This window comes from Callorhinus ursinus, unplaced genomic scaffold (genome assembly GCF_003265705.2).
Source record: "Callorhinus ursinus isolate GAN/ISIS: 27379988/994484 unplaced genomic scaffold, GSC_fseal_2.0 scaffold4, whole genome shotgun sequence".
NCBI lineage: Eukaryota > Metazoa > Chordata > Mammalia > Carnivora > Otariidae > Callorhinus > Callorhinus ursinus.
In genome coordinates, this window is record NW_027397066.1 from 70,743,933 (window position 1) to 70,770,106 (window position 26,174).

The 26,174-nt window shown below is 39.1% G+C and overlaps 1 protein-coding gene across 5 annotated transcripts in view; it reads right to left on the reverse strand.

Annotated features, from left to right (window-relative positions):
• HSD17B13 (hydroxysteroid 17-beta dehydrogenase 13) overlaps window positions 1–26,174 on the reverse strand; it is a 51,709-nt gene extending 25,535 nt beyond the window's left edge. For 3 of the 5 annotated variants that reach the window (XR_012377972.1, XR_012377971.1, XM_073891921.1), the window contains exons 1-6: window positions 22,484–26,174; window positions 18,551–18,658; window positions 17,602–17,733; window positions 15,582–15,688; window positions 13,740–13,877; window positions 10,551–10,667 (exon numbers count right to left, since the gene is read on the reverse strand). Coding sequence is in view for 3 of the 5 variants with exons in the window: in XM_073891921.1 (XP_073748022.1) it covers window positions 10,551–10,667; window positions 13,740–13,877; window positions 15,582–15,688; window positions 17,602–17,733; window positions 18,551–18,658; window positions 22,484–22,693 (812 nt within the window). In the remaining 2 variants the exon portion in view is untranslated. Of the gene's footprint in view, window positions 1–3,874; window positions 4,972–10,550; window positions 10,668–13,739; window positions 13,878–15,581; window positions 15,689–17,601; window positions 17,734–18,550; window positions 18,659–22,483 lie in introns of those variants that run through there. The other 2 variants (XM_025887580.2, XM_025887581.2) reach the window with 2 other exon arrangements.

A 26,174-nucleotide genomic window follows, 5' to 3' on the forward strand; every position in this document is an offset into this window, starting at 1 on the left:
GACTGTCTTTTCCCATTGCATATTCTTGCCTCCTTTGTTGTAGATTAATTGACCATATGAACATGGATTTATTTCTGGACTCTCTTGTGTTCTACTGACCTATGTGTCTATTTTTGTGCTAATACCATACTGTTTTGATTACTACAGCATTGTAACATATCTTGAAACCTGGGATTGTGATGCCTCCAGCTTTGTTCTTCTTTTTCAAGATTGCTTTGGATATTTGGGTCTTTTGTGGTTCCAAACACATTTTAGGATTACTTGTTCTAGTCCTATGAAAAATGCTGTTGGTATTTTTTTTTTATTTTTTATTTTTTTAAAGATTTTATGTATCCATCTGAGAGAGAGAGAATGAGAGAGAGAGAGAGAGCACATGAGGGGGGGGAGGGTCAGAGGGAGAAGCAGACTCCCCGCCAAGCAGGGAGCCCGATGCGGGACTCGATCCAGGGACTCCGGGATCATGACCTGAGCCAAAGGCAGTCGCTCAACCAACTGAGCCACCCAGGTGCCCCGCTGTTGGTATTTTAATAAGGATTGCATTAAATGTGAAGATTGCTTTGGGTGGTATGGACATTTTAACAGTATTGGTTCTTCCAATCCATGAGCATGGGATATCCTTCCATTTGTTTGGGTCATCTTCAGTTTCTTTCATCAAAGCTTTATAGTTTTCAAAGTGTAGGTCTTTCTCCTCTTGGTTAAGATTCTTTCTAGGTGTTTTATTTTTGGTGCAATTGTAAATGACATTGCTTTCTTAATTTCTCTTTCTGCTACTTCATTCTTAGTGTATAGAAATGCAATAGATTTCTGTATATTTTTATATCCTGTGACTTTACTGAATTTTTTTTTCAGTTCTAGTAGTTTTTTGGTGGAGTCTTTAAACTTTTCTATCAATAGTATCATGTCATCTGCAAATAGTGACAGTTTAACTTCTTCCTTACTAATTTGGATACCTTTATTCCCCCCCCCCTTTTTTTTGCCTGACTGCTGCAACTAGGACTTCCAGTACTATTTTGGATAAAAGTGGTGAGAGTGGACATCCTTGTCTTGTTCCTGATCTTAGAAGAAAGGCTCTCAGTTTTTTCCACTGATTATAATGTTAGCTATGGGTTTTTAAAAAAATAGGACCTTTATTATGTTGAGGTATATTCCCTCTAACCCCATTTTATTGAGAGTTTTTATCTTGAATGGATGTTGAATCTTGTCAAATGCATTTTCTGCATCTATTGAAATGATCATAGGGTTTTTATCCTTTCTATTGTTGATGTGATGCATCACGTTGATTGGTGAATATTGAACCACCATTGCATCCTGAGAATATACCCTACTTGATCATGCTAAATAATTGTTTTAAATATATTGTTTTTAGTTTGCTAATATTTTATTGAGGATTTTTATATCTATGTTCTATAGAGATATTGGGCTCTAGTTTTCTTTCTTTCTTTCTTTCTTTTTTTTTTTGTAGTGTCTTTGTCTGGCTTTGGTGTCCATGGCAATCCTGGATTCAGAATAAATTTTGGAGCTTTTATTCCTCTTCTGTTTTTTGGAATAATTTGAGAAGAATAGATATTAAATCTTCTTTAAATATTTGGTAGTTTCAGGGATGCTTGAGTGGCTCAGTTGGTTAAGCGTCTGCCTTCAGCTCAGCTTGTGATCTCAGGGTCCGGGGATCAAGTCCCACATGGGGCTCCCTGCTCAGCGGGGAGCCTGCTTCTCCCTCTCCCTCTGTCCCCCAGCTTGCACTCTCACTCTGTCTCTGTCAAATAAATAAATAAAATCTTAAAAAGAAATTTGGTAGTTTCACCTGTGAGTCCGTCTGGTCCTGGACTTTTGTTTGTTGGGAGTTTGTTGTTGTTGGGAGTTTTTGATTCCTGATTCAATTTCATTTGAACAAACTGTAATCAGTTTATTCAAATTTTCTATTTCTTCCTGATTCAGTTTTGGAAGGTCATATATTTCTAGGAATTTATCCATTACTTTTAGGTTGTCCAGTTTGTTGGCATATACTTGTTCATGATACTCTCTTATAATCCTTTGTATTTCTGTGGTATTTCTGTGCTATTTCTCCTCTTTCATTTGTGATTTTATTTGATTCCCACCCCTCACACACACTTCATGAGTCTGGCTAAACGTTTATCAGTTTTCTTGATCTTTTCAAAGACCTAGCTCTTGGTTTTCTTGACCTCTTCGACTTTATTTTTTTAGTCTCCATTTCATTTATTTCTGCTCTATTCCTTATCATTTCCTTTCTTCTACTGGCCTTTGATTTTGTTTTTTCTTCTTTTTCTAGTTCCTCTGAGTGTAAGGTTAGGTTGTTTGAGATTTTTCTTGCTTCCTGAGGTAGGCCTATACTAGTATAATCTGCCCTCTTCAAACATCTTTTGCTGCATCCAAAGATTTGGGACCATTGTGTTTTCCTTTTCATTTGTCTCATGTATTTTTTTAAAAATATTTTATTTATCTGAGAGAGAGAATGTGAGTGTTGAGGGGAGGGGCAAAGGGAGAGAGAATCTCAAGCAGACTCCAGGCTGAATGCAGAGCCTGACACAGGGCTCAGTCTCACGACCGCGAGATCGTGACCTGAGCCAAAATCAAGAACTGGATGCTCAACTGAGTGAGTCATCCAGGTGCCCCTGTCTCCATGTATTTTTTGATTTCCTCTTTGATTTCTTGGTTGACCTATTCATTGTTTGGTACCATGTTACTTAGCCTCCAGGTATATGTATTCTTTCCAGATTTTTTCCTGTGATTGATTTCTAGTTTAAGACTGTTGTGGTTGGAAAATACGCATGATATGATTTCAACCTTTTTGGATTTGTTGAGTCATAAGAAATTGGAAACATCCAAAATGTCTATTACAAAGGAATTGTTAATTATAATATCATTTAGTACTGTGAGCCCAAGAAAAAGGATGAGGTTAAAGTCTACTGAGAGAAAAGGCTGTTTGTGATACATTGGTAAGGTAAAAAAACAAGTTACAGAACATAATGCATGTTATCAACCTATTATGTAACACAAACAGTAAAACATACAATAAAAGAATGTAATGTATTTATCATATATATGCTTGTATATGCATTAGAAAATGACCAGAAGGTTGTGCATGAATAACCTGACCGCTGGGGAATGGGATTGTGGGAGGTAGGCTTATATTTTCTACTTTACATATTTCTCTTTTGAAGTTTTGTAATCACACTTTTAAAATAACACATTTTAAGCTTCACTTCTACAGTTCTTAGTTTTATTTATTTTTTAAAAGATTTTATTTATTCATTTGTCAGAAAGAGAGCAAGCGAGAGAGAGCACAAGCAAGGGGAGTGGCAGGCAGAGGGAGAAGCAGACTCCCTGCTGAGCAGGGAGCCCTATGTGGGGCTGGGTGCCAGGACCCTGGGATCATGACCCCCAGCTGAAGGCAGACGCTTAACTGACAGAGGCATCCAGGTGTCCCTACAGTTCTTAGTTTTAAAGCAAGGAATTAAAATGTCATCATGGGGCCGCGTCTCTCTCTCTCTGACAAATAAATAAATAAATAAATAAATAAATAAATAAATAAAATCTTTAAAAAAAATAAAAAATAAAATGTCGTCATGAATAAGAATTATTGCCAAAATATCTAGGAAAAAAAAAGTCTCAAAACAATAAAACTCTGCTCAGTGCCACACACAGAAAGGATTTAGTAAGTCATGTGATAAACCAACACTCCTACTGTCAAAGAAGCCAAAGTTGAGAGAACCCTGGGGCCCTTAATATCTGCTAGTTCTAGCTATTACCATCCAGATCCTTGCTTCCTGAAGGAGATTCACCGAGACTGAGAGATTAGAAATCAAAGCTCTATTTTATAACCACAAGAGGTTATTTTTTTAAAAAGCACAACATATTTATCATTTGTTTTTAAGAAATTTTTATTAATGATTTGTTTTTAATCATTCATTTTTAATAAAAACAGGCAGATAGTTGATGTAAAAGCAGTCTATTATATATGAGAAAAACACAAAAAAGATTACTCTTGATGTAGTGGGAATCAGATCTTTAAAGAGAACACTCATTTATCTCTTAGATCTACTGTCGAGTATTGGGTAGTCAGCCTAATTCTTTTTTCTGTGTTAGTTTTCATTTTTGAAGCTCAAAACTATCTCACCGTCTCTGGTACCAATGATATGTGAAAGCATAAACTACAAAGAAAGAGGGGTTTATCCTGGGGTTAAAATTTCAGATATTCTGAGATTCAAAGAGAGTCAGGTTTTGTAATGTCATAGTATTTTCAGAGGTTATGGAAAGGGCAGAAAGTATAGTGTCCACTCTTGGTGGATAGAAGAGCTATACAAAGGACAGAATCAAGCAAGAAACTACAGAATACCGCTGCGCTGTGTGGGGCTGCTGAAAAGGGAGAAGCCAGTGAAAGCTTCCAAATGCTGAATTGCACAGAAGTAGCCTCTTTGTCCTTCGGAGCACTGCGGCCTGCTTAAACCTCGCCTCCCAACTGCTAGCTCACATGGTGTACATGTTGACAAGGTCTTCAGCCTTCCCCGTGTAAATAACTTCTCTTTGTATTTACTCTCAAGGAGGTGGCTTTGTTCCCCTTGAAGCAGAAAGGAAAAAAATAAAATATCTGAAGAAAAGAGGCCTTTTGAGTATGTTTATGTAAGCATAGAAGTTTTTAAGGGGCATGGAACGAAGAATGGATCTGACTGTGAAAGCTACATTAATATTCTTGAGAAAGACAGGTAATTAGTCTTGTTCCTTTGACTGCGGCTGATGTCAAACTAATGTTTTTTTTGTTATATGAACAGTATTGAAAATGTGAAATTAAGCTTTGAAGCATTGATTCTAAACTTAGGTTTACATCATGAAGGTGCATACATCTCTGGCTGGAGCTCAATTATTCATTTCATTTTGATTTTGTGGCCAATCACTGCTTCAAATTGAATGTTCTGTAAGTGATTTATAGCTGCCAAGGCACGTTCAGGAAGAAATCTGTATAAAAAAAAAAGATGAAAAATTTTTGACACGAGAGTTCTTTTTTGTTGTCCTTTAAAATACGGAGAGTTATCTGGTTTGCATTTAATCTTCCTGTGTTCCTCCTTTCTTCCTTCACATCTACCCGTCTCGTGTGTGTGTGTGTGTGTGTGTGTGTGTCTTTTAATACTTACAGTTCAAATACTGTGGACATATAAAGAAAACACTGATATATACCACTCTTCAAACCTTCTCATATTAGTGAAATCTTATAGGAGATTTCATATGATAAAGATGCGAAACTGAAGGTCTGGACTTATTGCTGAAACTGTCAATGAATCCTGATAGGAAGCATTCACAGAAAGACACCACCAGAAATCCATCACTCTGTCTCTCCTTAAATATTCACTGAATATCTATTATACACCTTCTAATAAGCTAGACAAAAGTACTCAAAAAACAGCCACGGCCTGAGCAGCTTACTGTTGAGCTGAGAGACTAAGAGGAGAGGAGAGGTTGTCTCGGAACAATGGATGAGAAATATCAGCCTTCTCTAACTAAGGGCTCTGACTGTGAGGAGGATTCATGTGGGCTGGAATAGTGAAGGAGAACTTCCGAAGTGTTCAAGGACGGGTAAGATTTGAGTAGGCAGATGAAAGGAAGAGCATATGTGTGAATATAAGAAAGCAGATGTAACACATTCTGCAAAGAAAGTCATACTAAAAACCACTTTGGTGTTGTTGACTAATGCAAGATTTACATCCTTGCCTCAGGTCGGGGGGAAGAAGGATGGGAGCAGGGAGAAAGGCAAGTATAAGAGAACTTGTACGGGCCTTCTAACTATCCTCACAAAGAAACCTCCATACTAGTAATTGCATCTGCTCAGAAAATTGTCTATCTCTGTAAAAGGAATTATATGCGAAGAAGATTAACAATAAGTGCCTGTTGTTGAGGAACAATCCATCAGGACAGCTCCACAATAATACCAAATATTTTGAGACTCTTGTTTATTCTCTAACTCTGACAGTATGACTATGCTTAGTATCTTGTTCATAAGCAAATATGCTATGGTTTTTATTTTTTCAATATTAATATGACGTGTTTTGAGCCCTAAGAGAGGAGGAATCCCATGAAAACCCTTTCCTACAGTTGCTTAGCAGTAAGACATTTAGTCAACTCTTGAGACGATGTTGCCATGAGGTCGAGGTTATGCTAACTTAAGTTAGTCTATTGAAGCTAAAATGGAAGACTGAAATTGATGCAGCAATGCAGCTTGTCCCCTGTTCTTGAATTGTTCTATTCCAAGGTAGCACAGTTTATGTGGATTGGTTTCAGAATGACCCAAGGTCTTGTGAAATTATAGTTATCGTCTCATTGATACAATTTTAATCTATCGTAAACTGTCCCTCAGAAGAAAGCTGAGATTATGTCCTCTGGGTAAATAATCCTATCTCTTCTTAGCATTTTTTAAAAGAGCTTTTTTTTTTAAATTATTTTTAAGTGACCTCTACAACCAGTGTGGGGCTTGAATTCACAACCTTGAGATCAAGACTTGCATGCTCTACAGACTGAGCCAGCCAGATGCTTTTTTCCCCTAGAATTCAATGTAAGTTCTGCTTCCTAGGTCTTTAATATCTGACTTCTGTGCTTTTTTAATGGCAGGGGCTTTACTTGCATTATGTTATTTTTGTGGTATGCTCAGAAAGGAGGTATTAGCACCATCTCCATTTTATATATGGAAAATCTGAGGCCACAGAGGTTAAATAACTCATCCATGGTCAAAGAACTACTAAGTGGTAAACTGGTTTTTCATCTTAGGTGGAGCCTTCATTCTTAAGCACTTTATCATATTGTGTTCCTTTAAAAACTATCCTTGCTTCAGTTAGAACAGCCTCCAGCAGAGATGATATGGAAATCAGAGAGGTGGCAGAGAATATCATCTAAGTACTGAAAAACAAAAAACTATCAATCTAGAGTTCTATATTCAGTGAACATATCTTTCAGAGCTCAGGGCAGAATAAAGAATTTGTTAAACATACACAAGGCAAAAGAATTCACAATCAGCAGAACGTCTCTGAGAAAATGTTAAATGATACTCTTCGGGCAGAGGGAAAATGATACCAGAAAGAAGTCTGGATCTACACAAATGAATAAAGAGCACCAGAAATGTTAACCACATGGATAAACATTTAAGAATTTACCTTGTTATTTAAAGCTCTTTAAAAAGATGTTCGCTGTTTAAACAAACAAAAACGATGTAATGTGTGTTTTTTTTTAAACATATTTAGAAGTAATATGTATGACAATCAGAGCATAAGTCAGAGGGGAGAGAGCGAAGTATACCATTGGAAGGTTCTTAGACTATACGTGAAGTGGTATAATATCATTTGAAGGTTGACTGTGATAAGTTAAAGACACATACTATGAATCCTAAAGCAATAACTAAAGTAACAAAACAAAGAATTATAGCTAGTAAGCCAAAAAAGGAAATAAAATGGAAACATGAAAATATTCAATTAAACCGAAAGGAGGCAGAAAAAGAGAAAAAAGGAACCAAAGATAAATGGGATAAATAGAAAACAAATAGCAAGCTTTAAACTTAGCTTTAAATTTAACTATGTCAACAATCATATTAAATGTAAAGAGTCTAGGGGCGCCTGGGTGGCTCAGATGGTTCAGCATCTACCTTCGGCTCAGGTCATGATCCCAGGGTCCTGGGATCGAGTCCCGCATGGGACTCCCTGCTGGGTGCAGCGCCTGCTTCTCCCTCTCCCTCTGCCATTCCCTCTGCTTGCGCTCTCTAGCTCTGTCTATCTCTCTGTCAAATAAATAAATAACATCTGTATAAATAAATAAGTAAATAAAGAAATAAATGTAAAGAGTCTAAAACCCCCAAGTAAAAGGGGTTTTAAAAAATTGGATTTAAAAAAAAAAAGAACAAGCTATATACCMCCTACAAAGACACATTTCAAATATAAGGAAACAGGTTAAGAGTAAAAGAACAGAATAGGATATACTAAGATAACATCAATCTACAGAAGCTGAAGTGGCTATGTTCATATCAGTATATTTTACAGCAAAGTATGTTTCCAGGGATAAACAAGGTTATTTCCAACATGACAGAATAGTTAATCCATCTAGAGGACACAATAATCCTAACTATTATGCACATAATAACAGGGCTTCAAAATATGTGAAGCAAAAATGGAAAGAAAAGTAAATAGACAAATTCACAATTATAGCTAGAGATTTTGAGACTCCTTTCGATAACTGATAAAACAAATAGTCAGAAAATCAGTAAAAACATAGAAGATTTGAACAACACTGTTAACCAATTTGACCTAAGCTGATATTTACAGAACACTCAACAATACAGAATACTCTTCTCATTCTTTTTGGGTGCATATGGAACACTTATCAAGATAAACATATCCCAAGCTTAAACATGTCTCAATAAATTTAAAATATTAAAGTCATACGAAGTAATTAAATTAGAAAACAGAAAAATCTCCAGAAAAGCTCCAAAAAGCTAGAAATTAAAAAATGCATTTCTAAGTAACCCAGGATACAAAAGGGAAATTAGAAAGTATTTTGAACAGAATAGAAATGAAAACATAACATGTTAGAATTTGAGAGACAGAACTGAAAACAGTACACAGGGAAACTTTATAGTATTAAGTGCTTATGCTAGGAAAAAAAAAATCAGTGGGCTCAGTTTCCACATTAACAAACTAGAAAAAGAAGGGAAAATTAAATGAAAAATAGAATAAAAGAAATAATAAAGATCAGAAAAGATATTAGTGAAGTAGAACACATGAAAAATAAAAAAAAAATACATAGAAAATAAAATAAACCAAATGCTAGTTCTTTGGGAAAAAATCAATAAATTGATAAACCTCTAGATAGACTGAAGAGAATAAAAAATCAAAAACTACAAATTGCCACTACCAGGAATGAGATATCCTAAAGATATTACAAGTACAATAAGGGAAGATTATGAATAAATTCATGCCAATAAATTTGACAACTTAGATGAAATGGACACATTCCCTGAAGGACACACATTACCAAGAACAAATAAGTAGCCTGAATAGCCCTATAGGTTTTAAAGACATTAGATTTGTAGTTAAAACTTGTCTATAAAGAAAACAATAGGCCCAGATGGCTTCACTGGTGAATTCTACCAAATGTTTGAAGAAAAAATGCCAATCCCACACAAGCTCTTCTGGAAAAGAGAAGAGGAGGGCATTCTTTCCAACTCATTCTATGAAAATCAGACAAAGACATCACAACGCAGGGGTAGCTTATTCTTTAAAATTAATCAGTATAGGGGCGCCTGGGTGGCTCAGTCATTAAGCGTCTGCCTTTAGCTCAGGTCATAATCCCAGGGTCCTGGGATCAAGCCCCACATCGGGCTCCTTGCTCAGCAGGAAGCCTGCTTCTCCCTCTGCCACTCCCGCTGCTTGTGTTCCCTCTCTTGCTCTATCTCTCTCTGTCAAATAAATAAATAAAATCTTAAAAAATAAATAAAATTAATAAAATTAATCAGTATAATACACCGTATCAACAAATGGAAGTGAAAACGGGAAAAAAAAATATGATCTTAACACAGTTAGTGAAAGCATTTGATAAAAACTCTCATCAAAATAGTAATAGAAGGGAACTTCCTCAACATGATAAAAAGCATCTATGAAAAAACATCTACAGCTAACATACTTTATTGTGAAATATTTAATACTCTTCTCTTAAGCTTAAGAGGAATACTTGGATGTATGCTTTTACCAGTCCTATCTAACACTGCATGGAAAGTTCTAGTCGGTGCAATAAGGTAAGAAGAAAAAAAAACAAAACCATACAGATTGGAAAAGAAGAAGTAAAAGTGTCTTTATTTGCAGACAATATGATCATCTGAAATAATCGATAAAAAAATCTGTTAGAATCTACAAGAAACTACTAGAAATGAATTTAACAAGGGTACTAAATACAAGATCAAAATGCAAAAATCAAACACATACTAGTAAACAAACAATGGGAAATAGAAAACATTTTTTGAATGCCATTTGCAACAGCATCAAAACCATGAAATACTTTGGGATACATTTGATAAAAGGTATGTAAGACTGTATGCTGAAAACTATAAAATGTTGTGTAGAGATACTAAAGAAGAGGAAAAAAAAGGAAAGATATTTTATGTTCTTTGTTTTCGTGGATTGGAAGACTCAATGTTGTTAATGTCAATTCTCCCCCAGTTGATCAATAGATTCAATGCAATTTCCATCAAAATTCCAGCAGGCTTTTAAATAGACCCTTTATTTTTAATTACATTGTGTTCTCTTTAAACTGTCTTTCCTTCAGTTGGAATGGTTTCTAGCAAAGATTAAACTGAGATGGTAGACGTGGTAGAGAAAAGGAATCATTCTTTTTTTTATAGACTGAAAAACGCAGTAACAGAGAAAACTTAACTGTTCTCGCCAGGCATGGGGCGGGGGCCGGGGAGGGGGTAGTTTCCACAGCAACTTTCACAGCTGAAAGACTCTTCATCATAATGATAGCACTACTGGTGTTTTAGCATTTTAGATGTTTTGTGCTGTACTTACTTGTCTAGTATTATATAGATATTGAAATATGATGGAACAAAAATCATCTTCTTATTGGTAAGTATTCCATCTATCAAGCTTCTTGCAACTGCATCTGTTTCCAAAAGAGGCCATAGTCTGTGATTAAGAAGAAAAAAGTTTGGTTCTTTTTGTTGTTGTTGTTTTAATTATCAAAGGCAGGAAAATTACCTTATCCTGTCACCAAATTAGGATTTAAAAGGTTCCAGGATTCACTGAACAAATGTCACCTGCTCCCACCCACCCCACACGTGCCATGGGGATGTTTTGTTCTCACAATCTTAAACTTTCACACCCAGTGGGCATGTTTCATGGCTCACTCAGTTAAAATATCAGAAGGGTGGAGGGGCGCCTGGCTGGCTCAGTTGGTTAAGCATCTGATTCTTGGTTTCTGCTCAGGTCATGATCTCAGGGTCCTGGGACGGAGCCCCAAGATGGGTTCTGTGGGGAGCCTGTTTGAGGATTCTCTCTCTCCCTCTTCCTCTGCCCTCCTCATGTTCATGCTCTCTCTCTCTCTCCCTCTCAAATAAATAAATACATCTTTAAAAATTATATCAGGGGCGCCTGGGTGGCTCAGTCGCAGCGTCTGCCTTCGGCTCAGGTCATGATCCCAGGGTCCTGGGATCGAGCCCCACGTCGGGCTCCCTGCTCAGCGGGAAGCCTGCTTCTCCCTCTCCCACTCCTCCTGCTTGTGTTCCCTCTCTCGCTGTGTCTCTCTCTGTCAAATAAATAAATAAAATCTTCAAATAAAGTTAAAAAAATAAAAAAATATATCAAAAGGGTAGAGAGGAATTGGAGATATAGGTGAAGAGGCTCCAGGCAAGGAAGAGTAGCAGGTGGGATTATTCATGGACAGAAAGGGAACATCTGACATCTTTCTTCAGGGCTCGTGGGATACAAAGCTATTGCCAAGCATACTTTCTTTCTTCTGGAGTTATCCCATAAAGCTGGATTGTTGTTGTTGTTGTTGTTGTTGTTGTTTTTGAAGATTTTATTCATTTGTCAGAGAGAGAGAGCAAGCATGCACAAGCAGGGGGAGCCGCAGGCTGAGCAGGCAGAGGGAGAAGCAGGCTTCCCGCTGAGAGGGAAGCCCCCAGGGAGCCCGACTCGGGGCTTGATCCCAGGACCCTTGGATCATGACCTGAACCGAAGGCAGATGCTTAACGACTGAGCCACCCAGGTGTCCCAAAGCTGGATTGTTTTGAAGGCATTTAATTCCTGAGGTCCATCTCTGGATTGCCTATGCTACAATTGAATGAGAGTTCAAGATATGCACAGGGAGTATCGCATTCTGGAGGTGTGACCTTGCATATACTGAAGACTACACAGTCTTGAGAAGCATTTATAACCACAGGCTCAGTATAGAATTACCACTAGTGCAAGATGATGACAAGAAATTAAAATGTAAATGGATTGAAAATGTTACATCAAAACTAGGAAGTCTGGGCACGGGTTGAATGGAAAAAGGTTGCATAGAAGAGCTGAGTTATAACTTCCTTCCCTGACACGTTCTGTGATTTACTACAGATTATTATGTGATTGAGGTTTCCATGGCATTGAGTAGCAAGCCAGCAGAGAGTAATAGAAATCAATACCTTTCTAAATTATTGGGTTCTGCCTCTTCCCTCCCTGATTTTTCCTACCTGGTTTCTTCAACCCAGTATCTGAGCCAAGCCTAACATTAGTGTATGAATATTTTAGCCTTTGCCAATGGGATTCAGAATCCAGCAGTGTGGGTCAATCTTCAGCTTTGCCTGTCAGCCCCTAGAGTCACTCCCAGGCATCCACATTACCTGGAATCACACTAGACTTACTCTTCTCATCTCTTGTGTCTTCCCCACCCAGCGGACCTGGTACACTTGGCCCACACTAAGCCTGAATGCTTACCAAGAAGGTTTTTTAGGCCCAATTTGCTGTTTAAGAAAACTGAGTCCAGAGTCCCAATCATACCACAGTATTTACTTAAATATCATGTACTTGTTAAGTGCCTATGGTCTAGCACTATTAAAAACTCCACTGCCAGGGAGTGACCACAGCTCCAGAGACCACATAGCTAAATCAGAGTTCAGAGTCAGTAGCTTCAAATGAGGCTAAGTTTAAAGGAGAATTTGTTAGCTCTTTTGAATGAATATATTTGGACTAATTCCCCTTTAGTAATAAATTGGCTTCAGATGAGCAAGCTTAGTGTATTTTGTTAACCTGCAGCAGAATATATATACCCGAATCGAGGCAAACTGGGGAAGGTGTCTGAATTTTAGGGCCCATCTCCTCATTTCTGCTTTGTTTCCTCTCCTTTCAGGATCAGTTTCTCCTCTCTTACGGTTTCAAATCCTCCCTTACCAGAGACAAAGTTCTCATAGAAATTCATCTTGATTAAAGGGTTAGGGGCTCAGTTTATTGCTGCTCCTAAAAGCATCTGCGTATTTATGGAGGACAAGGAGGTAATGGTGATCACATGCTGGGATTATATTTAATACATCAGTGTTTTCCAAACCTGTCTCCACACTTACCTGGCAGGTATGCTCGTAAAGCAAAGCAAAGCAAAGCAAAGCAAAGCAAAACAGAACATCTCATTCTTGGAGCTCATCTCAGTCTACTCAATAAGAATCTCTAAGGAAGACCCATAGAGTGTTTATTTTCTATGGAAGCACAGGTGATGATTCTTAGGACCAGACAAGTTTGAAAAATGTTGGAGCACTTCCTGCTAGCACCATGGAAGATGGAAAAGGGGTGTATACTTGTACCTTTCCATACTCTGAGGAGGATGAACCATGAACGTGCGGGGGATGGTACATAACATTCATTTTTGGGGTGGGGTTCCTAGGAGAGGACACTCTTGACATCCCTGAGCGCACCTCTCCAGCCTGTCCCACCCCCTCTCATTCCCTCTTGGCACCTGAGTGTGTTGAACCTTTCACCTGGACACAGATAAACACCCAATTGCCTAACTCGTTGGCAGTTGGTCACTCCTGCCAGTCATCAATGCATTTCCCCCCTTTATTTATCTAATTTCAAAGTGAAAACTTAAAGGCAGTACAACATTAAGACGAAACATTTTTCCTTTTTCGTTTTTTTCCTATTTTCTCAGTTGATCCACCTAAACATTTCTTGTACAGATTTCATATCAATTTCTCATGCCGTATTTTCATCCTAACTTGACTTTGACCTCACCTTGTGCTTGGGTTTTTGGTGAACCCAGTATTCACAAAAACTGGGCAGAGACATGAGGTTTTGATTCCGGTTTTCCCCAAGGTTTCAAGTTCTAATGTCAGAGCTCTGTGGAAGCCGACAGCAGCAAATTTGCTGGAACTGTAAGAGAATTACCACCATCATTGCTAGATTTCTGTAAGAAAGCAATGCCGGTTTGGTTTGAGAACAAGTAGAAGCCAATGTCCCAAATCTTCCACTTGGTCATCAATTTTCATTTACATTTTCTTACATGATTTTACAGAATTCTGAACGTACCGATTTCTTACTTAGCAATGATAGCAATAGAACGAATCCTAGTAATATATTACCTGGCTTACTGTTCACTTTTCCACCCTAGTGTAAGGTTTTCCATTCAATCTTCAAACTGTTTTCTGATTAGTTTTAATTGCTATTTTTATTTTTAAAAATATGAAACAGGTAAAACATATGTAGAAAAACTATGTAATAATATCTACACTGAAACTTCTGTGGGACTCTCCACATTTCTCTTCTCTTTCTTATTGAGTTCCTAGTTTCTCTCTTTATCCTGGAGGCCTCTTTGACTTCTTAATTTCATTGTCAAAATCTGGAGTAAAAAGACTTTAGGTGGTATGGGTGTGCCTTTAGCATATCACTTTATCTTTGATTTTCTCATTTTTAAATGCAGGTTATAAAATATAGGGCTGTCTTGAGAATTAGATTGTATAGCATATGCCTTATAACTTCATTACCTATAAGAATCTATATAAATGTTCATTGTATTTTTGACCCAGGTGACAATAAAAACAGTAAAATTAAAGGCCAGCTGCTTTCTTAAGGAAGAAGCAAAAAAGGAAAAGTATTACATTGGGTTTCCACATTTCTAAACATTAAAACAATAGCAAATGTTTAATCTGTGAAATTCTTACTTGTGTTTTAAGAGGGTAGAGGCCGTTTGAAACAACCATGTGTGTGCAATGACCCCTAACTGACACTGAAATTTAACTATAGTGACCACATTCAGCGTCAGAAGTAATTTTGTCCATGACTCAGTTTAACCTTGAACATTATGTACAGGCACATAATAAATCTATTAATTACCCACACGCACACCTTCCCACTGATACTCATGTGTTGGCTGTTACAAAAGGAACTGGACCAGATGTTAGCAAGTTAAATTTTCTATGAGACTGATATGAAGCCGAAGTAAGCAAATGAGATGCCATTGGAGTTTACAAGGAAGAGAGATTTTGCAAAGAGCGCATCCTCAGGGCTCCCAACCTTTTCTCTTTGTGTCCTTGGTAGATCATGGAGTGTACTATCTATATCTTTTAATTAGCTAGAGGCTTTCTCTCAATCTCTCTCTCTCTCAACACACACTATCTTTCATGGCATGAGCACAGTGGATAATGTTTTGGTCCAGGGCTCACTCCGGTTAGCTAATCTTGGGTACGCAGGTGATGCACACGTTTATGTTCATTTGGACTTCTGTATGTTTTACTTCTTAGTCTGTGGTTCCCTGTTTCTTTTATCAACATGTACTCATTCCAGGATACAATGGAAACATACTTGGCATTACATTTCATTGCTCTATAGAGGAGCTTTCAGAAATCTAAAAATATTTTAACAATTACAACCAGTTTCATTGTTTTAGGAGAAGTCATTTTATAAAAGTTTATTCTAGACTACTATGTCAATTCTGTAAGTAACCCTGCTATGAGGATTGGAATCTAAGGTCTAATAAACCCTTGAAAGAATATATATATATACACACAAACACATACACACATATATATGTATATATATAGTTATATAGTTATATTATTGCTGGAAAATAATACTTACCAATATGGAATAAGATAAGGAATCACTCCATGGCCACACACTGAAGCCACTGTGACAATGTGGCCATGATTTCTCTTCATCATGGACGGAAGAAGTGCTTTTGTGATCTTAAAGATCATTGCAGGAAGAAAAAAAAATGGCACAGGTGTTAGGTTTCTAAATTAGGTAGTTCTCTTTTGAAGAAAAGAATAGCATTTGAGACAACTTTTAAGATGAAATGAAACACGTGTCAGTATTCCATGATTACTTCCATATAAATGACAGAAATGAAAAAGATTGAAATGTATTTGCTTAAGGTGGCATTGAGGGCTGTGTACTAAATATCACATGCCAAGAACTCGTCTTAATATTTCCCATTCCTTCCTGGGGCGCCTGGGTGGCTTGGTCAGTTCAGTGTCCGACTCTTGATTTTGGCTCAGGTCAAGATCTCAGGGTCATGAGACTAAGCCCCGTGGTGGGTTCTGCGCTTAGTGCAGAGTCTGCTTGAGATTCTTTCTCTTCCTCACCCCCTGCTCATGTGCTCTTGTGCTCTCTCTCTCCCTCTCTCTAAATAAATAAGTTAATTAATTTAAAAATCTTTTTTTAAAGATTTTATTTATTTATTTGAGAGAGAGAGCATGAGCAGGCTGAGGGACAGAGGGAGAAGCAGACTCCCCGCTGAGCAGGGAGCCCAACATGGGGCTCAAACCCGGGACCTTAGGATCATGACCGGAGCTAAAGGCAGACACTTAACCAACTGAGCCACCCAGGTGCCCCAATAATTAAATCTTAAAAAAAAAATTCCCCCATCTTCCCTTCAGAAGGAATCAAATATCTCCTTTATGGATATATCATCTGAATAATATCAAGGGAAAAATTCAGTGTTTTCAGAACGGAAAAGATCCGCTATGGTAATCTGGTATCATGTAATTTTCTTTGGTTTGGGGCTTTATCATTCTAATGAGAAGAATTGAAATCTTGTGTAACTATATCAAGTTAGGTAGAAAAAGCTGAGTTTTGTCCTATCCACAATCATTATCCATCATGATTAGATTTAGTGTCTCCCTATTTGTAACACTGTGTATTATATATTGATGTTACAGGAAACAAAAAGTCATTCTTTATCTCCAAAAAGCTTTCACTGTTTTGAGAGAAATATCAATATTTTATGAGAATTTTATGAACACACGCTATGGACCCTATACAAATCCACAGAGCCAAAACTGCCAAACTAAGCCACTCCTAAATTTCTGACTCACAGAAACTCTGAAAGGAAAACACACACTTATTGTTGCTTTCAGCTATTAAATTTTGATATAATTTGTTATGCAGCTATAGATAACCAACACACGAGGTCTCTATGTAGTTTGGTGGGCGTAATAATCAATCCTCATTAGCACGTGTGAGTGATTGGTGCAGCTGCGGGGGAACACATCTCTTTTTCTTCTCTTCCAGAGTCCAGATTTGCTCTAGGTTCTATACTTAATATTGAGGCACTGGGAGATTAATCCATATAAATGCTTTCTACAAAGTCGTATTTCAGTTTTCTGATCAGTAATTATAAGAGGTCTGTAGAGCCATCTATCTAAGTTCGGGCACAGGCCTAGAGCTTATCCGAGTCCCAGGCAGAAAAGTTCCTAATCCCGATGTACAGTCAAGTAGTGATTTCTGTTGTCCTTTCAGTTCTAAAATTCCATGGTATGAGGTCACAAGTGAAGGTATATTGTATATATTTCCCCTAAAGCCCTGAAAAGATGTACACTGACAACCTTAGCATAGCTCCACAAATATACTGAGCACTTGGTCCATCTAGGCCATGTTTTGTGTTAGATTCCTGGATAAGAGAGACCAACGAGCCTACATTCTGGTGAGTTGTGTCCCTTCAAACTCTGTGCCCTTCTGTCAGAGACTCTCCCACTCAAATTAATTTGGTGATTCTTGATTTAAAGCAAATATAAAGGTGTGAACTTAACTACAGACTTCATGTACCTTAGGGGGAGGTGTGAGAAATGCACAAACCAGAAATGTTTCTCACACTCACCCAAAAGTGTCCTAGGATGTTGACCTCAAAAGTTTTGGTAATCTCTTCGTCCTTGGTACTAAGAAGGTCAGCTGGATATATTGTCCCAGCATTATTCACCAGGATGGTTACATCTCCCACTTCTTTCTTTACCTTTGAAATGGAAAAAAACACATTCACTGGATGTGTTATAGAAACTCAAAGTTTTGGGGGAAAAAAAAAGAAAAGAAACTCAAAGTTTCGGGGCTGATGTCATCCAGGGATTAGATTCTTTAATCCACTTGATGAGATCTCTCCGAGTTCAGGCAGGAAAAAGACTTGTCTATAAAGTGAAATTAATATTGGTGTCAATTAATTGATATAATCAGTCCTGACCAAATATGTTCTTAGTGCTGAGTAATCTTGCTTCTACCACCTACTAGCCATGTGACCATGGACTGGCTAAGCCCTCTCAACCTCCAGTTGCTTATCTGGCAAATGAGGTCGATAGGGTTATTGTAGAGATTCAAGGATGCAGTCGTTTATCAGAGTGCTTGGTTCACTGTATTTGATATCTACTCTTTTAAAAACTGTTATAATAACTATTAACAATTCATTTTCTGTAGAAGACTAGGAGCAACATAAATAAAATCCCCTTGGGAAAAAAATTACAGATAAAAAAAGAATTACTGCAAAAGTAATAGGACTAAATTGAAACTAGAAAGTGGTCCTTTCTCCTGGGACTAAATCTCTTCTCCGTCACTCCGTACCACTGCTCAAACTTCTGATCGGAAAGAAACTGACCGATAATATGAAACAGTAAGAATAGGCAGAGTTGAGTGGATTCTATGCAAGGAAAAAATAAATGCCCTTCCTTCTTCATACAACTTGCTCAGTTCTAATCTAAATCAGGCAGCCAAAAAGAACCGTTACATTTTCTATGTCAATGGATACAAGATTATCTGAAGAAATCTGTGTTCTGAAGTCTCACTTGCTTTACAGAGTTATAAACGTCTTCTCGGTCACCGCAGTCCACCACATACGCGTGCGCAGTGGCCCCCAGTCGCCTGCATTCGGCTGCCGTTTCCTCAACACCGCGCTATAATTGGAAAAGACAAATGCAGAAAGAGGTAGGTCAGTTAGGGAACAAGAGTGGGAGAGAAAGAAGTGGAGAAGAAGTTTCTTTAAAGATTAAAATCCATGTCCAAAATGCCCTCCTTGTTTGTTACGGAAGTTTCACGAGAGACGCTGCTTGCCTAATGGACCAAGAGATTTTACCTGGCTTTTCTGCCGGAGTGCTCCTACCGGTCACGTGTTTTCACCTTGTTTGGCTTCATTCTCAACAGCCATTCTGAGTCAAAGCGGAAACAAACAAACAAACAAAAGTCCTTCATGTTTCTCTAGCTTTTTATCTTGGGTTAGAGGGTTCTCCAGCAGGCCGTTTTTCTAAAGCAGGCTGCTCTCACAGCTAGAACATGCTCGAAAGATGTTACTCTTTGTGGGGTCATGGAGATGTTTGAGGACACAGAAGAGAAAACTCAGTTTTTCATTTAACATGTATTTGTTGAGCACCAACCATATCATAGGTAGTAAAGCAACTCTAAACGAGTGGTAATTTTAAACTCTATGCCTCTGCCTGTCATAGGTTTCTCCATGATTCTAATTTAACCCTCTAGGAGGGAAGGAGAAAGAGGGATCCTCATTTGAGGAAGACCTTCATAGGGAGACAAACTACCCTTGGGGATATAATCTTGTGTGCAAGTGTTCTGGAGTGAAAATGGGGAAGGGCCACTAGATAGAGTCTCATCTATGTAACAACTTCGCAAGTATAATAATAACTTTATAGGAACTTTGTAAAACTCCAGGACATGGCGATGGAGAAACTTATTTTCAGCCTAAATTCAAAGACCTTTTTTCCTAAGGTAAAATTGTCCTGATGTTTCTTGACCTGCATTTCTGGAAAATGAGAATTCTTTTCAAGTTTTGACCTCTGTTGATTTTTTTGACCTCTGTGGATTTATCTCAATCAAATACCACTTTTCTTCTCACAATTTATAGACTCTTCTCTATGATGAAGAGGCAAGGACAGCTGCAAGCCCTTTTCTCACACTGGGATGTTAGTTGTGTGGCTGTTGCTTGGGACAATCCCTGAATGAGTGGCAGGGGGGGCTCCCTTAGCCAGCACGCCGCCTCCCTTGGGTCCTCCATATCTCACTACCTCAGGCTAAGCCCCGGAGCAGAAGCCTGAAATCCCAAAGAATAGACGCGAACAGAAATTAGGACATGTAGGGCGCCTGGGTGGCTCAGTTGGTTAAGCAACTGCCTTCGGCTCAGATCATGATCCCGGAATCCTGGGATCGAGTCCCACATCGGACTCCCTGCTCGGCGGGGGGTCTGCTTCTCCCTCTGACCCTCCCGCCTCTCATGTGCTCGCTCTCTCACTCTCTCTCTCAAATAAATAAATAAAATCTTAAAAAAAAAAAAAAAGAAAAGAAATTAGGACATGTAGTCACAGAGTCAGTGTCCCCTCATAGCCTTTTGGGGGTTGCAGAGGAGGGTGGAGGGAGGACAGGAGCTCTTTCACCAATTTAGGCTTCACCTGGTAGCTTGCTCATTGTCAGATTACAAGACCCACCATGCATTCTTTTGTCTCTCGATGCATGGTCAATAGAGAGCATTAGTAACCAGAGCTTTCATCAGAGGCTTTGAAGAATTAAAAATGTGTCAGTCTTATAAAGGAGCTACAGAACCGCAAAATGTAATGCCTTGTCTTTGTGTAAGCAAAATAGTTGCTTTAGCTTCAACTCCGGCTTGCACTGTTTACTCCACTTTTCAGAGTTTTCCTAAAGCAACAGTTTAGATTGAGGGCAAACCGCTAGCATGATTCATTAGGTAAGGCAAAAGAAGCCAGCCTTCGCAGAAAGGGAGTTGGCGCCTTCCACAGGGAAAGGAGATCTGAGCTACATTTGCAGCCTTAGAGTGAATCATTTAATACCTGTAATGTTTAACCATAAAATCCAAGGATTCAAAGAAATCCTGTGAGGTTAGGTGACTCATCCTTCAGGCAGAATCTTAAATAAGTCATTTTTATTCCTGGTCACTGGAACTTTAAAAAATGTAGTAAGTATAATCCTCTCCCCAGAAACACACATCTTTTTTACTAGATTTTATCAAGTCTTTTTCATGGATCGATACTTATTTCTATCTTTTGGATGAATGCTTGAGAACAGCAGACAACAGTTGTCTCAATTTGTAAATTCTTGTCCTCTTCTAAAAAGTGCATTGGAATCTCTTCAAGGACCAAGCCGATGCCAAATCACTTTCATGTATATCAACTCATCTATTAAATGCCTGTGTCTGTTACACGGAAATGTATCAACTTTTCCTTGTATAGTATTCTTTACTGACTGGAAAGAACCAGAGAAGAATTACTTTTCTAAGTCCAAGTGACATTTCTTTTTAAAGATTTTACTTTTAAGTAATCTCTACACTCAATGTGGGGCTCGGACTTATAACCCCAAGATCAAGAGTCAACATGCTCCACCAACTGAGCCAGCCAGGCGCCCCCGAATGACATTTTTGAAGGCTTTAAGAAATAGGGGCCAACTGGACGTGATAGCAAAGAACATCACAGAGTAGTAATATAATGGCAATTAAGATCTCACTGTGATTTGTGGAAAACCTGATTCTTAAAACTTTACAATTTTTCCAGTCTTAAAATCCTGTAACATTTTTCTGTGTATATTTTCATGGCCTTACCAGAATTCACGTTTAGGGGAAATGATACAAAATTTCAGTTATTTCAGTTTTGAGTACTAATACAGTGTTAACAAATAACAGTACAAGAAAAATATGAGTGCTCAAGAGAAAGCCTGACCCACTGCTTGTGGGTTTTATTTAACACGACTGTTTACTATGGCCAGGCATTGTTCTAGGCACTTAAAATAGTCACTTGTTCAATCCTCTTGCCCAGGAGTCCACAAACTATTCTGTACATTGCCAGAGTAAATATTTTAGGATTGTGTGGGTGTGAGGGGAGGCGCTAAGAAGTTCTATCGTATGTTCTTCTTTGTTTCTTTATTTGGTTTTTGCTTTGACATGCTTTTAATAATATAAAAAACATTCCTCGCTCAACACCCTGCCCGAGGACCCGATTTGGCCCCTTTGCTGTAGTTTGCTGACCCCTGTTCTTGCCCATTCTGTGAGATACTATTTCCATTTCAAAGATAAGGAAACAGTGGGTGCCTGGGTGGCTCAGTCGGTTAAGCATCTGCCTTCAGCTCAGGTCACGGACCCAGGGTCCTGGGATCGAGTCCCGCACTGGGCTCCTTGCTCAGTGCAGAGCCTGCTTCTCCCTCTCCCCACCCTTCCCCTCCCCCACTTAGTGCTCTCTCTTGCTCTCTCTCTCTAATAAATAAGTAAAATATTTTTTCAAAAAGATAAGGAAACGGGAAGCTTGGAAGTAGCCTGGCTCCGAGTCTGTGTTCTCAACCTGTATATGATGGCATAAAAAAAAAAAAAAATCACTGCTTAGTTCTGTTATGTTCCCTTTGTCAAACCATCCCAATGCATATGTAGAATACAGCACTGGAGAATGTATTAAACGTTGAAAAAGAAAAATACAAAGGTAAGCAGTTCCTAAGTCAAATAATTTTTACAACATATGTCTTACTTGTGACTTTAAAAGATGGGCAAATGGGCGCCTGGGTGGCTCAGTTGGTTAAGCGACTGCCTTCGGCTCAGGTCATGATCCCGGAGTCCCGGGATCGAGCCCCACATCGGGCTCCCTGCTCGGCAGGGAGTCTGCTCCTCCCTCTGACCCTCTTCCCTCTCGTGCTCTCTATCTCTCATTCTCTCTCTCTCAAATAAATAAATAAAATCTTTAAAAAAAATAAAATAAAAGATGGGCAAGTGTATGCATTACCTTATTAATATCCCACAGAACCAGTCGGCTCTTCCGTTTTGCAAATTCATAGGCAGTCCACCTGCCTATTCCATGCCCGGCTCCTGTAATGAGAACAACCTCCCCAGCCACAGATTTTCTCCTTCGGGGAAAGAAAACCTTCACCAGTGCCTCCAAGTAGGAGTAGATGATGGTGAGCAGAAGCAGGAGGAGACCCAAGATGATATTCATGGCTCTGCTCTGTACTCTTCTCCTCTGGCTCAGGCCTTGTCTAATGGCAGCCACCCTCTGTGCAGAGATCCTGGAAAGAGCTGCGCTCCAAGTGTGGACGGGACTGGCAGAAGCCAGATTTGCCGCAGGCTTTGTCCACGTGTTCTAGTAGGTTGGAAACACCTGAGTTTGGAAGTGATGCAATTGCTACCCCAAGCTTGGCACAGGGACAATGGAATCCTGGAGAAAGTGCTCTGTGGGCTTCCTTACTGAGAAGCAGTTCTGTGCTGTGTTGCACAGTGAAGTTTCACCTCTAGAAATAATTCTAGAGAGAGTACATCAGCTTTTGGTAGTCTCTTGGTATCTCCCTCTAAACCATTGTGTGTGTGTGTGTGTGTTTAACTGAAGGAAAAGGAGAAAGAGATATTTTCTTCAGGAGATTTAAAGTATGGACCAACCAACCTTAGTGTGATTCATTTATTCATGAAAGCTCAGCATCAATATTTCAGTGAACTAATTATTTTACAGGAGATGCCCATTTCCCTCAAAACCTCTTAAGTTTGGAACAGACTGGAGGTTATATAAAGCAATCAATTCCCTCTGTGATGCTATGGGAATGAGCATTAGATCAGGAGCCAAGTCTCCACTTAAAAGTGGTGCGATTTCCACTTGATCTTAGCCAAAGGGCCAAGAAGCAATAAAAGTAGTGCGACTTCCAACACCTCCAAAGTAGAAACAACTCAAGTGTCCCATGAACAGATGAATGGATACACAAATGTAATATATACCTACAAGGCCATATTATTCCTTTTTTTCAATGACTGCAATTCTGATAAATGCTACAACACGCATGAACCATACAAACATTATGCTAGGTAAAATTAGGGCCACAAAAGGACAAAATTGCATGACTCCACTTAAATGGCCTAACTTAGTCAAATAGACAGGGACAGAGAGTAGAACCCTGGTTATCAGGAAATACCACTCTTTCTTTGGACACCATGAAATGATAAAGTTATAGGATTTATGTACATTACTATAACCCACTGTTTGTTTAATCTAGCTATAGTAATCTGCCAAGTACAAGTTGAGGAATATAATCTCTTCAAATAAATACTTTTCCCCTCCTTTCTGGAGAGTTCATTAGAACATTGTCAAAGGTTCTGTGTACTGCCAAACTGATAAAGCAGTATTAGGTAGTCTTAAATATCTTGTAAACTTCTTGAGGCTCCTAAACGTAGTTTCTTTTTTTTTTTTTAAACATTTTATTTATTTACGAGAGAGAGAGAGAGAGCACAAGCAGGGGGGAGGGGCAGAGGGACAGAGAAAAGCAAGCTCCCCACTGAGCAGGGAGCCCGACAGTGGGGCTCAATCCCAGGACCCTGGGATCATGACCTGAGCCGAAGGTAGATGCTTAACGACTGAGCCACCCAGGCTCCCCTCATTCAGGTATTAAGTCCTGCAACATGACAAATGCCACAGGCCTTCATGCTACAACACGCATGAACCATACAAACATTGTGCTAGGTGAAATTAGGGCCACAAAAGGACAAACATTGCATGACTCTGATTAAATGACCTAAATTAGTCAAATACACAGGGACAGAGGGTGGAACCCTGGTTATCAGGAAATACCACTCTTTCTTTGGAGACCATGAAATGATAAAGTTATAGGATTGATGTACATTACTATAACCCACTGTTTATTTAATCTTTGCTCTAGGGGCAATGTAGACAATAAGGAAGATAAATAAGCAAAATATATAGTATGCTTCACAATAGTAAGGATTAGGAGAAAAATAGAGGACAGAGGGAGAAGTGGAATCTTATAGGCCATGGCCGTGTAGGCAGGGTTGCAATTTTAGATATGGAGTGAGAAGTTCTGAAAAGACCTAAGGAAAAAGACTTAAAGGGAAGATAGAGGTAGCCATGTGGCTGTCTGTAGAAGAGCATTCTGGAGAGCAAACAGTAAGGTACAAAAGTCTTCAGACAGGAACATGTTTGGTGGGTTGAGGATCATCAAGGGGACTGGTATGGCTGGAGTGAATTGAAAAGAGTGTGAGGGTAGTGTGAGAGTTTGACAGGTCAACGTGGCTAAGTTATAGTTTTCAACTTTTCAAACACTAATCTAGGTATTGCTGTGAAGGTATTTTGTAGTTAACATCTATAGTGAATAGTCTTTAAATAAGACAAAATTAGGGCTGCCTGGGTGGCTCAGTCGTTAAGCATCTGCCTTTGGCTCAGGTTATGATCCCAGGTCCCGGGATCGAGCCCCGCATCGGGCTCCCTGCTCCGCGGGAAGCCTGCTTCTCCTTCTCCCACTCTCCCTGCTTGTGTTCCCTCTCTGGCTGTGTCTCTCTCTGTCAAATAAAGAAATAAAATCTTAAAAAGAAAATAAGACAAAATTATTCTTAATGCTATGGATGGGCCTTATCCAATCAGTCAGAAGGCCTTGAAAACAAAACTGAGCTTTTTCTGTGCTATAGACTGAATGTTTGTGTCCCCCCTCCACAAAGTTCCTATGTTGAAACCTAATCCTCAAAGTAATGGTATGTGGCGGTGGGGCCTCTGGGAGATGATGAGTTCATGAGGATGGAGCCCTCATGAATGGGATTACTATTCTTGTACAAGAGATACAGAGAGCTCCCTTGCCCCCTCTGCCATGTGAAGACACAGCAAGAAGACAGGCTGGTTGGCCGTGAACCAGAAGGCAGGCTTTCACCAGACGCTAAATCCTGGTGGCTTCATTTTGGAGTTCCCAGCCTCTAGAACTGGGAGGAAAATTTTCGGTTGCTTATAATCCACCGGCCTTTGGTATTGTGCTATAACAGCCTGAACTAAGACACCCTGAGTCAGAAGAAATTCTGCCTCAAGACTGTAGCATCAACCTCTGCCCAAGAGTTTCCAGCCTGCCAGCCTCCCCTACAGATTTCAGAGTTGCTAGCCTCCCACAATAATGTGAGCCAATTCCTCAATTCCTTGAACTCTATCTCTCCTTGTTTGTATGTATGTATGTATATAAAATCTACTGGTTCTATTTCTCCGGAGAACTCTGACTAATATAGGTAATAAGGTAGGGGTAAGAAGACTGGATTACATATGGTCTTCTAGGTCATGGTAAGGACTTCAGTTTTAAGTTTTAGGTGAGAAGCTAATGGGGGATTTTGAGCTAAAGCATGACACGATCTCATATTTTAAAGACTCGTTCTGGGGTGTGCTTAGGTGGCTCAGTCAGTTAAGTGTCTGACTCCTGATCTCAGCTCAGGTCTTGATCTCAAGGTCCTGAGTTCAAGCCCCACATTGGGCTCCATGCTGGGCATAGAACCTACTTAAAAAAAAAAAAATAAAGACTCATTCTGGCTGCTATGCTGAGGGAAACAAGACGTGATGGTGGCAGGGTGGCATCAGGCTGGTGGTGGGGGGGTGATAAGAGGTGACAGAATTCTGGATATATTCTCAAGGTAGAGCAAACAGAATTGCTTTTGTAATGAATATGGGAGGA